This window comes from Anomaloglossus baeobatrachus, chromosome 1, assembly GCF_048569485.1.
Source record: "Anomaloglossus baeobatrachus isolate aAnoBae1 chromosome 1, aAnoBae1.hap1, whole genome shotgun sequence".
NCBI classification, from domain to species: domain Eukaryota; kingdom Metazoa; phylum Chordata; class Amphibia; order Anura; family Aromobatidae; genus Anomaloglossus; species Anomaloglossus baeobatrachus.
In genome coordinates, this window is record NC_134353.1 from 552,072,573 (window position 1) to 552,086,690 (window position 14,118).

General features: G+C 43.4%; 1 protein-coding gene across 2 annotated transcripts in view; it reads left to right on the forward strand.

Moving 5' to 3' along the window:
- The window catches only part of TEK (TEK receptor tyrosine kinase), a 255,677-nt gene that overhangs the window by 174,927 nt on the left and 66,632 nt on the right, over positions 1-14,118 (forward strand). For both annotated transcript variants that reach the window (XM_075316854.1, XM_075316847.1), the window contains exons 9-12: positions 3,676-3,820; positions 5,705-5,866; positions 11,608-11,748; positions 13,493-13,780. In XM_075316854.1, coding sequence (XP_075172969.1) covers positions 3,676-3,820; positions 5,705-5,866; positions 11,608-11,748; positions 13,493-13,780 — 736 coding nt within the window. The remainder of the gene's footprint in view (positions 1-3,675; positions 3,821-5,704; positions 5,867-11,607; positions 11,749-13,492; positions 13,781-14,118) is intronic.

Consider the following 14,118-nt stretch of genomic DNA (forward strand, 5'->3'; position numbering starts at 1 on the left):
ACAGAGAGGGATATGTCAGGTTTAGGAAGGTTGGGAGATGGAGGGAAAAGCAGAAGTTCAGTTTTGGAAAGGTTAAGTTTCAGATAGAGAGCAGACATGACATTGCAAACTGCAGTCAGGCAGTCACTTGTGTTCTGTAGTACAGCGGAGGTGAGCTCAGGGGATGAGGTGTATAGCTGTGTGTCATCAGCATAAAGATGGTACTGAAAGCCAAATCTGCTGATGGTCTATCCAATTGGGGCAGTGTAGAGGGAGAACAGAAGAGGGCCAAGGACTGAACCTTGAGGGACCCCAACAGTTAGAGGGAGAGGAGAAGATGTGGAGCCAGCAAATGATACGCTGAATGAGTGGCCAGAAAGATAGGAAGAGAACCAGGAAAGAACAGTGTCCTTTAGGCCAATAGAATGGAGCAAAGAGAGAAGGAGATGGTGGTCAACAGTGTCGAAGGCTGCAGAAAGGTCAAGAAGAATAAGCAGAGAGTGGTCACCGTTACGTTTTGCTGTCAATAGGTCATTGGTCACTTTGACAAGGGCAGTTTCTGTTGAGTGTAAAGGGCGGAAGCCAGACTGTAAAGGATCTAGAAGAGAGTGAGAGGAGAGGTAGCGGGTGAGACGAGAGTAGACCAGGCGCTCCAAGAGTTTAGAGATGAAGGAGAGATTGGAGACTGGTCTGTAGTTGCTTGTGCAGGATGGATCAAGGGAAGGTTTTTTTAATAATGGAGTAATAATAGAGTGTTTGAGGGAGGAAGGGAAGATACCAGAAGAGAGAGAGAGATTGAAGATTTTAGTTAGGTGAGTGGTGACAACCGGAGAGAGTGTCTGGAGTAGGCGTGAGGGGAAGGGATCAGTAGAGCAAGTGGTAGGACGAGAAGAAGAGAGGAGCCTGGAGACTTCCTCCTCTGTGACTGGGTCAAATGTGGAAAGTGAGCTGGATGGGATGTGGCGAGGGATGGGATTCACAAAGCTTGGTGACTGGGAGCTGATCTCTTGGCGGATGTTTTCTATTTTCTCTGTGAAATACGAGGCCAGGTCATCAGCATGAAGGTCTGTGATAGGGGTCTGTGCTTTGGGACTGAGGAGGGAGTGAAAGGTGTCAAAGAGCTTTTTTGGATTGTTGGCTAGTGAGGAGATAAGGGTGGTGAAGTAGGTCTGTTTGGCGAGGTGAAGGGAAGAGTTGTAGGTCCTTAACATGAACTTGTAGTGGATGAAGTTTTCTGGTGTGCGGGATTTCCTCCATAGGCGCTCGGCACTCCTAGAGCATCGCTGGAGAAATCGAGTTTGTGATGTGAGCCAAGGTTGTTTTACTCGGTGTTTGGAGGTTCTGAGGGTGAGGGGTGCTACTTGGTCCAGGGTGCTTCTGAGTGTGTCATTGTAGTGCTTTACAGCCAGATTAGGGCATGAAAGTGAGGAGATAGGGGATAGTGATAAGTGTAGTGAAATAACTCATCAACTAGGATACTCACATATAGCTCAGTATTGAGACCACCATCGATCCTGGTCAAGTATCCAACGCCTTTGGCTGTGAAACATCAGAACCTAGTCTATTTACTTTCCTTTCAACGCTGCAAATCACCCGTTTCCAATCATCTACTTTCCACTTTCGTACTTCTTTGCAAACTTGAGCCGACATTTCTTATGATGATATTGAAGTTGAGACTTCTTCACCTTTTTTCAGGCCACCATTCCAGACCTGTGTAACATACATCGCACGGTGCTTGCATGCATGTCTGTGATTTCACTATTAAAAAGCATATGAGCCACCTCCAATGCAGTGTTTGTCGCACCAGAACTGATAGACCTTGTAATGAGCTGACTTGTTGACTAGACGTCCACCTGTTGGCTTTTGAGTGGATGGATGTGTGTCGCCCCTGCAGCAGTCGAACTGCTCGGATCCGGGGTTGCAGTGGCTCGAGGGTCTCCGGACCTGCTTGCGGCCACTCAAATCTAAAGGGGGGTATTTACAGGGGATAAATGTTCATGACGCCACCTGCAGGTTGCGGTAAGGGGAGTACTGCCACTGCTGATAGGAGTACCGGGGCTGATGGTGTGGGGGCAGCAAGGTGTCAGTCCCTCTGCAGGTAGGAATGGCCCCGGTTAGTGGTGGGAAGGAGGCATAGTAGTCGGGTGGCTTGGCCTTGGGAAAGCAAGGTGCAGGGGTCAGGTTACTCACTGCGGTAGTCTTGGTGTTGGATCAGGCAGAATAAGCAGACACTCACACAGATGATAAACCAAAGTCTCTAGGTACCACAGTCTCTGCTGGGGGAGCCCGTCCAGGTCCCGCTCCCACCGGTGTCACTTGGTAAGTCCGGAGCCCTGCCTCCATGCACAAATTGAGTGACTGTTGTGGCCCCTCGGCTTGAAGCTTTCGGGGCCCTGATACCCGTGTGTATGGCAGCTGTGCTCTTGATGGCTGGCACTTGGGATTTTAGTGGGTTTTGTGCTTTGGAGAACCCTATTCCCCATGTTGTGCTGATGCCTTCAATCTCTGAGCTCTTGGGGAAAGTTCATAAAGAAACTATCCTCCACAGGTTATCAAGGCGCCTGAAGCTCTTCCCTGATCTAGAGTCCTGTACCCCGCTGTGCTTGGTTCCGTTAAGGTAATTGGGCTTTCTGGTGCCTAGAGTCCTCCTAGACTGTGTCCGTTACACTCCTGTCCAATGTTCCTGATACCGGTCCCCAACTCCTGTGTTCCCGGACCACCATCTGAGACGTGACCTGTCGCCTCCCTGAGAGCTCCAACTCTCCACTATTTGAGGGCTACTACTTCACTGACTCTAAGCTGACTTCCTCCCTCCCACCAGTCTGCCTGACCCCTAGGTGGGTGGCCATGCTCCAACTTGACCAATCCACTGGTGTCTCTGTACAGGTCATGGTGTGAGGTGTGGTTGGCATTTGTAGTGCGGATGTTAGTGACACCATTGTTGGGAACCTGGAACCATGGGGGGTAGGCCCTGCATCCTAGGTGACAGGATGCAGTTGCCTGTAGCACCCTGATGTATTCAGGGATGCTACAGATGGACCTCATTTCGTATACTTCCAACTGTCATGGCACTAAGTTGATGCAGTTTGGCAATTTGCTTGGCCAAGATACTGCTATCAATGAGATGGATGATGCTGTTTCTATTTTTTTGGGAAATCATTTTGAACCAATGCTATTTCGCTTGGGAATTAACCTAATAAAATAATGAGCTTATGAGATGAATGTGAGAACAGGTTGCAATTTGTAGTACAGAGGAAGAAGTTGTTTTTTTCAAACACTAGGAGCAAAACAGTAACAATGCAGTAACATGACAAAAACTTGTATAAATAGTCATATGCTTAAATAGTTGCAAGTTAAATTTATGTATGAGAGAGCCAAAATGATTGTCTACAAGATAAAGGTAGTCTCACGTTTGACGCTGTAGTGGCTGGCGAAATACGGAGCCTGAAAATCAAAAATTCAAAACATTATCACCCTTTTGCTCGTCACTATAATTTCTTGATGGGTTATGACTAGCAAGGTGTTTTTTTTCTATAAGAAATAAGGGGAAATAAAGCTGCAAAAAAACGCAACACATATAAAAGTATTACGTAAAGCCATTCTATTTATTTCAAAAACTGTTCCCTTATGCATTATTCTGTATTCACATGTATTAAAACCTAGCATTGCAATGATTAACATTTATGTCTTCTATAGGCTGCGTCAACCACTGAAATCGATCAGCAGACAGTTGCCCAATTTTCAGTAGGAAAGACTGTACCTAGGTTTTCAGGTTGGTGGATCTATAGTGTGACAACTGAAGCAGGGACGGATGACCAGCATGTGCACATCTATGTGAAAAGTAAGATACTTTAACATACAGAATTTAATAAAGCTATGACATACCAATGCACAAAACATTGATGGAGCAACTACAATTTAAAAATTAATATCAGTTTTCAATTTACATATATACATCAGCTTACTCCTGTTAGACAGATGCCAGTAAAGTGATATACCCAGCATCTGTAAGGAAATGGACATACTGCCCATGTTCCCTCTTGAAGACAAAAGTAATGTTATGATGTTTAACATGTATTGTGACGTGTTATTGGTGATAGATCATATTTTGTCCTCATTAGGGAAAGTTAGGCTTAATGTTGGGACTAGCCCAGAGGGGGAGGGGCTAAAGTAAAGGGACAGGGACAGTTTTACTGCCAGGAGGTGAGATAGGGCTCAGCGTGGGATTGAAACAGATCTAAGGTCAAACCAGTGAGCAGAGCCACATGACTTTGGTGTCTATGATGTGAGTGGAGACCGAGACATTGGACAGCGTGATCCTCAGAAAAGGCAAAGGAAAATAGATAGAAGGAAAGTGTGGTCAACTGGAGACAGGGTCTTGGGATAGGATTTATATCTCAGAGAGGTAATGGGTCAGAACATAACAGAATGAGAGAGGAAGAGAGTGTCCTTGGCAGAAGTTCCAAAGCGTCAGAAGTAGAGAAGTACCGATCATCAATCATATTGATAAACTGGTTCCTGTAAGAGGGACGAAGACATGGAACCATGGGTTAAGAGTAGGACTTTCACTTACTGGATCATAGTATTGGGCTTGGGTGTTGAAGGAAATGAAACTAGTTGAGGCAGAAACAAGTAAACTTGAAGTAGTAAAGAGACTGAGTGAGGAGATGCTTTATGTCGTGAAGCAAACATTCTTGATGCTGTATACCCGCTGTCTACTGTACATAATCCCCACCAAGTTACCATTTATTCACTTTTGTGATATACTGTATATCTTTATCCTGGTGTATATATATTCCCCATTCTGATATATATGTTCCCCATCCTGGTATATATGTCCACCATCTTGGTATATATGTTCCCTATCCTGCTGTGTATGTTTTCCATCCTGGTATATATGTCCTCATCTTGGGCCCATGCTGGTATGTATGTCCCATGCTGGTATATACTCCCCCTCATCCTGGTATATGTCTTTCATCCTTGGCCCATCTTTCTATATATATCCCCATCCTGGTATCTATGTCCTCATCCTGGGCCCACCAGGGTATATATGTCCCCATCCTGGTATACATCACCTCATCCTAGGCCCATCCTGGTTTATATGTCCTTATCCTGTGCCCCTTCCTGGTATGTACAGTACCCGTTCTGTCACTTAATTCATAAAAAAATCCTAAACTATTCTACTCACATCCCCCCACACCCACTCCATCCAGCGTCCTCCTCTTTAGCTGGTGCGCAGTGGTTGGCAGCTGACATCGGTGTGTGTTCCATGGCGATTAACGTCACTGCACATCGGCGTCAGCTGTCTGTCACTGTTTGGCCAGCAGCTTGTATTGCAATGCAGGGACCTGACGGGTCTATGTGCTTCAATGCATTTCAGCTGGATATGCTCCCTCAGACGCATATCCAGCTGAAGCAGGCGCTGGAGTCAGAGGGCCCCCCCTGTACTCCCAGGGTCCGGTCACGACCTCTGCGACTGCGATTGTTATGCCCCTGTTTCTATCAGTTATTTCTTAATGGCTGCACAGATGGTAAATATTTAATTCTGCATGATCCCTGATAACACTCATATTCTCTTTAGCAGTTTATTGTGTTATAGGGACAGGATCCCAGTCATCATTATATATTTAAACATAACTGCTGTGAAGCTTTGTATACATTCATCCAATGTGTAAACTACCAATATAAGTATTTTTTTTTCATAAGTATCTTTTTTATTTTTCAGTGGCCCCGTATCCCAAGTATGGTCCAATGTTGAATAAAAGTGGCCCCAACTACCTTCACATACATGTTAACACTGATTTCTATGGTGGAGATGGTCCCATTTTAAATACAATTGTGTTGTACAAACCCTCGAAAAAATCAACTGGATGGAGTAGCCTAAGTGGTAAGAAGCTATTCAATATAGCATATTGTGCTATTTTAAGGGGTACTGTGCACACTACGACATCGCAGCTGCGATGTCGGTGCTGTCAAATCAAAAGCGACGCACATCCGGCGTCGTTGTCGAGGTCGTAGTGTGCAAATCCTTTTACAGACGATTAACGAGCGCAAAAGCGTCGTTATCGTATGATCGGTGTAGGGTCCGACATTTCCATAATTTAACAGCAGCGACAGTAGGATGTTGTTCCTCGTTCATGCGGCAGCACACATCTCTGTGTGTGAAGCTGTAGGAGCGAGGAACATCACCTTACCTGCGTCCCGGCTGCAATGCGGAAGGAAGAAGGTGGGCGGGATATTTACATCCCACTCATTTCCGCCCCTCCGCTCCTATTAGCTGCCTGCTGTGTGACGTCGCTGTGACGCCGCACGACCAGCCCCCTTAGGAAGGAGGCGGTTCACCGGCCAGAGCAACGTCGCAGGGCAGGTAAGTGCGTGTGAAGCTGCCGTAGCGATAATGTTTGCTACGGCAGCGATCACAAGATATCGCTGCTGCGACGGAGGCGGGGACTATCACACTCGGCATCGCAGCAATCGGCCTGCGATGTCGTAGTGTGCAAAGTACCCCTAAGGCTTTATATCCAATTCACCAAAATGGAAGATTAAATGTGAGTTAACTAAATACTCTTACTCAGAAACCTCTAAGTGGATCTTAAGTTATACTAACCCATGAATAACTAATGCTAGAAGTAATCCATAATAAAATCAACTTAATGATTGTAAATTCAAAATGATATTGTAGACAGAAACATTACAGCTAGTTCTGCAAGACGGAAGGATTCATACAGCCATGTGGATGTAAAAATCAAGTAAATTATATATCAAACATTCACACAGACATGGAAAAACTACTTGCCTGCAAAAAGCAATAAGTGCACATATGACCACAGTTGGTAGTACAGTGGCATGCAAAATTTCTAGCACCGTTGTCTGCAGCATCGCTCGTCCTCCTGTCTGCCTGTCAGCTGACCTGTGTGGAGACTAGCGGTGCACACAGCAATGACATCATCGCTGTGCTCACCGCTCTCTACACAGATCAGCTGGCCGGCAGACAGGAGGAGATCGCGATGCTGCAGACAACAGTGACGGGTGAGTATACTGATTCACTGCACCCCGCGCTGGTGATGATGCGCGGGGGCAGGGAATACAGCCGCACATGATCACTCCAGTCTATAGTTGCCAGGGGTGATCACGTGGGCCGGCTGTTAACTATTCGTGCACCCCCCCCTCATCATCCCGCCCACCTGTCAGTGCCGGCTTCAGCGCTGAGGATGGGCATGCATATCAAATGAGCGGGCCCATCTGGTCACGGCAGGCTGCTACAGCCTGCTCATGCCACCGATGACCCGCTCCATGCAGCACCCTCATTCCCCGCAGCCACATTCAGACTATAAGACACACCCCCCACTTTCCCGAAACATTTGGGGGGGAAAAAGTGCGTCTTATAGTCCAAAAAATACGGTATTACAGCTTGAAAAATGCTTTTTTTAAGCCAGCCAAGAGTCTTTCAACTCTTGAGGGATTTTCAGTCATTTTTCCTTGGACAAATCTTCCAGTTCTGTGAGATTCCTTGGTTGTCTTGCATGCACTGCTCTTTTGAAGTCTAGTCACTTCAATGATGTTCAGATCAGGGGACTGTGAGGGCCATTGTAAAACTTTCAGCTTGCGCCTTTTGAGGTAGTCTATTGTGGATTTTGACGTGTTTAGGATCATTATCCATTTGTAGAAGCCATCCTGTTTTCAACTTCAGCATTTTTACAGCTGGTGTACTGTTTGCATCAAGAATTTGTTGAAATTTCATTGAATCAATCTTTCCTTTACCCGTGAAATGTTCCCCATGCCAGTGGCTGCAACACAACCCCAAAGCATGATTGATCCACCACCATGCTTAATGGTTGGCGATGTTCTTTTCCTGAAATTCTGTGCAGTTTTTTCTCCACACATACCATTGATCATTAAGGAAAAAGAGTTCTAGTTTAACCTCATCCAGTCCACAGAACTTGCTTCCAAAATGCATCAGGCTTGTTTAGATGTCATTTTGCATACTTTTGACACTGAATTTATGGTGAGGATGCAAGAGAGGTTTTCTTATTATGACTTTTCCATTTAGGCCATATTTGTGCAGGTGTCTCGGAACTGTAAAACATTATACCACAACTCAAGTGTCAAGAGTCTGTTAATGAAGGTGTTTTTCAGTCAAGAAGGGGTTCTGATTGCTGACTAACAAGCAGTCTAGCAGAGATTAACTCTTGCTAGCCTGCGTATGTCTGTGGGTCAACATCCGCATCTCCCTGCGCTGATCATAGACCTCACAGACTTTACTAGAGTGCCAAACTTTTACATTGGCCAATTTTCTTTTTTTGTAATTTTTAAAAAGTAAAAGATGAAAAATATATGTTTTTCTAAAATGCAAGGAAATGTGCCATCTTCACCGTTATGCCTTTTAGAGATAATTTCATCTTCAACTTGCTTAACTGTTCACAATAACAGTAATTTTGGTCAGGGGTGCCAAAACTTTTGCATCCCACTGTAGATCTTTAGGATTGAAACAGAAATGTAGACCGCTTTTTCAGAGCACCTTGTTAATTAATCTACTATGTTGCTTGTGTAAGAGGTGGTAAAATCCCTGTGGTACAGAATGTTGATACAATGTGTAATGTGATGTGATGTAAAGTGTAATTTGTTCCTACATAGTAATGTATAGTAATATGGTATAATGCATAAGGTAATATATGTGTATTAGAGTAAGGTACAGTGCTGTCAAAAAGTATTGGCAGCCCTGCAATTCTGTCAGATAATACTCAGTTTCTTCTTGAAAATGATTGCAATCACAAATTCTTTGGTATTATTATCTTCATTTAATTTGTCTTCAATGAAAAAAAAAAAAATTGTCATAAAGCCAAATGGGATATAACTCCACACCAAACATAAAAAAGGGGGTGGACAAAAGTATTGGCACTGTTTGAAAAATCATGTGATGCTTCTCTAATTTGTGTAATTAACAGCACCTGTAACTTACCTGTGGCACCTAACAGGTGTTGGCAATAACTAAATCACACTTGCAGCCAGTTCACATGGATTAAAATTGACTCAACCTCTGTCCTGTGTCCTTGTGTGTACCACTTTGAGCATGGAGAAAAGAAAGAAGACCAAAGAACTGTCTGTGGACTTGAGAATCCAAATTGTGAGGAAGCATGAGCAATCTCAAGGATACAAGTCCATCTCCAAAGACCTGAAAGTTCCTGTGTCTACAGTGCACAGTGTCATCTAGGGAGCTAACCTCCCTAGATGTGGAAGGAAAAGAAAAATTGACGAGCGATTTCAATGCAAGATTGTGCGGATGGCGGATAAAGAACCTTGACTAACATCCAAACAAGTTCAAGCTGCCCTGCAGTCCGAGGGTACAACAGTGTCAACCCGTACTATCCGTCGGCATCTGAATGAAAAGGGACTGTATGGTAGGATACCCAGGAAGACCCCTCTTCTTACCCCGAGGCATAAAAAAGCCAGGCTGGAGTTTGCCAAAAGTTACTAGAGAAAGCCTAAAACGTTTTGGAAGAATGTTCTCTGGTCAGATGAGACAAAAGTAGAGCTTTTTGGGAAAAGCCATCAACATAGAGTTTACAGGAAAAAAAGAGGCATTCAAAGAAAAGAACATGGTCCCTACAGTCCAACATGGTGGAGGTTCCCGGATGTTTTGGGGTTGCTTTGCTGCCTCTGGGACTGGACTGCTTGACCGTGTGCATGGCATTATGAAGTCTGAAGACTACCAACAAATTTTGCAGCATAATGTAGGGCCCAGTGTGAGAAAGCAGGATCTTCCTTAGAGGTCATGGGTCTTTCAGAGCATTGTAAGAAACTCATTGATGGTTACCGGAAGCGGTTGTTTGCAGTTATTTTGGCTAAAGTTGTGCAACTAAGTATTAGGCTAAAGGTGCCAATACTTTTGTCTGGCTCATTTTTGGTGTTTTGTGTGAAATGATCAATGATTTGATTTTTGTTTCATTCTCTTTTGTGTTTTTTCATTGCAAGCAAAATAAATGAAGATAATAATACCAAAGAATTTGTGATTGCAATCATTTTCAAGAAGAAACTGAGTATTATCTGACAGAATTGCAGGGGTGCCAATACTTTTGGCCAGCACTGTATAAAGTAAAGCAATCGCTGTATGAGAATGTGTAAGATGTAGTGTAGTGCAAGATGTAGCAGGGTTGTGAATATAGTAAGCTGATAGGAATGTTATGTAGGATGTAGGTATTATATAAGTGTTGTCCCCATCTAGTGGACAGTTGTTATATTACTGGTATGTTATAAAATAGGTTGCCTAGCAACCGACTGCCAGGCAAGTGACAGTTGGCAGTTGGTATTAGCCCTTGAGGGAAGAGTTAGTGGTTAGAAAAGGATGGTCTCCGTCTTGTAATTGAGATATGGTATTCTGACTGAGAAGAGAGCGGAGTGCTGGCTTGGGTGTGAGGAGCTGCCAGATATCTCATTGTTAACTCCTAAACATCTGGAGCCAACTGTTCATATTTGATGCTACGGTGAACAGCCATATTTCTTCCAATGGGGGATACGGACGTGGAGTCGGCTGTGGGAAGCAAGCCTGTTAAAAACCACAGACATAGGCCACGGGAGGGTCAGAGTATAAAGGACAGACTCAAACAGAGAGAGATCAGCTGGGAACCAAAAGAAATTTCTGAAGTGTGTTGTAACCTAGGAAGGAAGGCAAGAAAGTGTCTTATCGCATGTGTTGTACTATCACTTGTTGAAAAAGTCTGCTTAGTAAAGTGAGTTTTGAAGAAGAACTTTGGGTGTCATGTGAGGCCAACCCTGAGTGCCGAAACTTGGAAGATGGTAGCAAAATGCAAGAAACCTGAGAGTGTAATGCACCACACTCACATCAACACACACAACAAATAATCCATTTTCAATGTCAGCTGCCAGGGTGCCTAAATAGACCTTGCCCTCAACTACCACTCTCTTTCACCTTACACTTGTATTACCAGCTTATTCACCTTGATGCCAAATCATCTAACGCTCTGTTAGCAGAAAAGTTAGTGATGAAATGAGCCCAATGAAATTCGAGTCTAAACACACTCAACAATTTGTGATTCTATGCTATTCTATTTCCATTATTTGTGAAACTAATAAAGCCTGGGTGGTAAAGTTCTGGTGCTTCACTATAGAAAACTATTTTTGCTTCTTCTTGTAAGACTATGTTGACATGACCGTGTTTTTGATACGAGTGGTCTCTGTAAAAAACACTGGACCTATATAACTCAGTTGGGCTGTTTACTTGACAGTTTTATCACACGTACTAAATGTCTGTGTCAAAAACATTGCAGCACGCACTAGTATTCTCCGTATTTCAGATGAGACTCGCCTATTGAAGTCTATGGGTGCGCAAATTGGCATCCAGCTTTAACAGATATATTGGAATTCTTAACACATGAAAGTTATTTGGTCTTTTAAATTGTATTCACTGGTGATGTATTCATTTGAATGCCATACAGATGCCATACAGATGACAACAGATATGAAAATGTGTCAGTTATTTTCTTATATGGTCATGTGAACTTAGCCTAACAAATAATTTTAAGACATGGCGTCAAGGTTAACATAATTCATTATTATCAACTTAGAGAAAAATAAAACATTATAACTGACTATGCTATCATTCCTTTTCAGTACCCGTGACTCAAAAGATTGCGAAGCTCGAAAATTTGGAACCAAAGACGGAATATAAAGTTTGTGTTCAGCTGGTACGCAAAGGAGAGGGAGGAGCGGGACATCCAGGTCCTGAAACAGTCTTTACCACAGAGGCATTTGGTAATGTTCTAGTCATTGGCAAAGTGGTTGGTCTATTTTCATAGCTCCATCAACCAAAAAATGAAAACGTTACAGGTCTTAGAAAATGGCGACTCAACCCTCCTAAAAATGTTTTGCTAACGTCTGATTTTTATTTTTACTATTAAAATAATAAAAACCTGGACATATTTGGTATTATCATAATTGTACTAATGAGGTGAATCTTATTGCCAGGTTATATCTTTTTTACCAGAAAATGTACACTGTAAAACAATTCCCCAAAAAGCATGTCGGAATTGTATCTTTTTTTTTTTCACAATTTCTACGCATTTGGAATTATTTCTCCATTTTCTAGTACACTATGTCTTAAAATGAATGGTGTCATTCAAAAGTACATCTTGTCCTGCAAAACAATAAGCCCTAATATGTCTATGTGGACAGAAAAATAAAAAAGTTATGGCACTGGGAAGAAAGGGATGAAAAAACGAAAGCGCAAAAATGGAAATTGGCCCTGTGGTGAATGGGCTATAACTGTCCAGTATGGGCATTTTCTTTCTTTTACCCTCTACGAGTACGCATACATGATGTCCATAAGACGCCGTCGCCTTCACCACAGTTTTCCGCTTCAGGAAAAAGTCACTGGTCTTTAATGAAGCAGATTTGCTGTTGGTTTTGATGTTATTAAAACTATAAATAGTGGTCGACTTCCTATCGGAAGACACCCAAAGACTGACCATACTACTTCTTTAAATCCCTTTGCAGATTCTGGACCCTGGAGCAGTTAAAAGAAGTAACATATGCACAGCAATATCATTTTCACATTGCTGTGCATTATGTTAACTTTTTGCGAAGGTTTTGCTATGCTTTTTTAGATAGATACCAGGCACAATCTGCCTGGAAAGGATGTTGTGTGCCGTGCGCATACCATAACACTGCTACAGTGTAAAGGCCGCTTTACACGCTACGACATCGCTAAAGCGATGTCGTTGGGGTCACAGTATTTGTGACGCACATCTGGCCGCGTTAGCGATGTCGTTGCGTGTGACACCTATTAGTGATTTTGAATCGTCGCAAAAATGTTCAAAATCTCTAATCGCTGACATGTCCCCCTATTCCCAATTATCGTTGCTGCTGGAGGTACGATGTTGTTCGTTGTTCCTGCGGCAGCACACATTGCTATGTATGACATCGCAGGATCGAGGAACCTCACCTTACCTGCGGCCGCCGGCAATGAGGAAGGAAGGAGGTGGGTGGGATGTTACGTCCCACTCATCTCCGCCCCTCCACTTCTATTGGTCGGCCGCTTAGTGACGTCGCGGTGACGGCATGGTGACGCCGAATGCACCTCCCCCTTGAGGGAGGGATTGTTCGGCAGTTACAGCAACGTCTCTGAACAGGTATGTGCGTGTGACACTGCTGTAGTGATAATGTTCGCTACGGCAGCGATCACCACATGTCGTTACAACGACGGGGGCGGGTGCTATCGCACGAGACATCGCTAGCAATTGCTAGCGATGTCGCAGCGTGTAAAGCGGCCTTAAGTTATGGTCACATAGCTCTAGTGTCGGAATAGCACTTTATTATTCTCAAATCCAAATCCAAAATTACTGGCCATGGCCTAGCTGTTAGGGCTCAGTTATAAAATGAAGGTGATTGTCAGATGAATGGAGCTTTAATCACTAAAATCTGACCTTCACCTAAGCATAAATGAACCAGGAATATATTTTTATAGCTTGGCTTTTAACTATTGCCTTACTTTTTCTAGGTCTTCCTCCCCCTAAAGTGATCAATCTGACACCTAGCAGTCAGACATCTCTAAATCTGACTTGGTTGGCAAATGACGAATACTCAGAGGAAGAACATATGTATGAAGCAGAATGCTGCAGTACAAACGCTTTAGAAATAGCAATTTACAAAACAACCCCAGGAAATAGCACCGGAAGTGTAATAGACAACCTCAAACCAAACACATTATACCAGTGCAAAGTAAGAGTGAACACCAAGTCACAGGGAGAATGGAGTGAACCAATGTTTTCATGGACACACAGTGATCGTAAGTAAACATTTCCTGAAAAATCATCATTACTGTTGGAGCAGAATAAGCTTTGGGATTAAATATGCTTGGTTTAATTAATCAGGATTTCAATAGATTATAAAGGCTTTGATCCTGTTTTTTTGCACCAACTTCTTCAAAATAGTGCACACAATTCATGAATTTTGAGTAAAGTCAAGAAATGGTCTTTTTTTCTGTCTTGAACCTTTTTTGTCACTTCTTAGGGGTATTTTGCACGTTGCGACATCGCTAATGCGATGTCGTCGGGGTCAAATCGAAAGTGACGCACATCCGGTGCCAGTAACGACGTCGCAACATGTAAACCCTAGATGCACTGA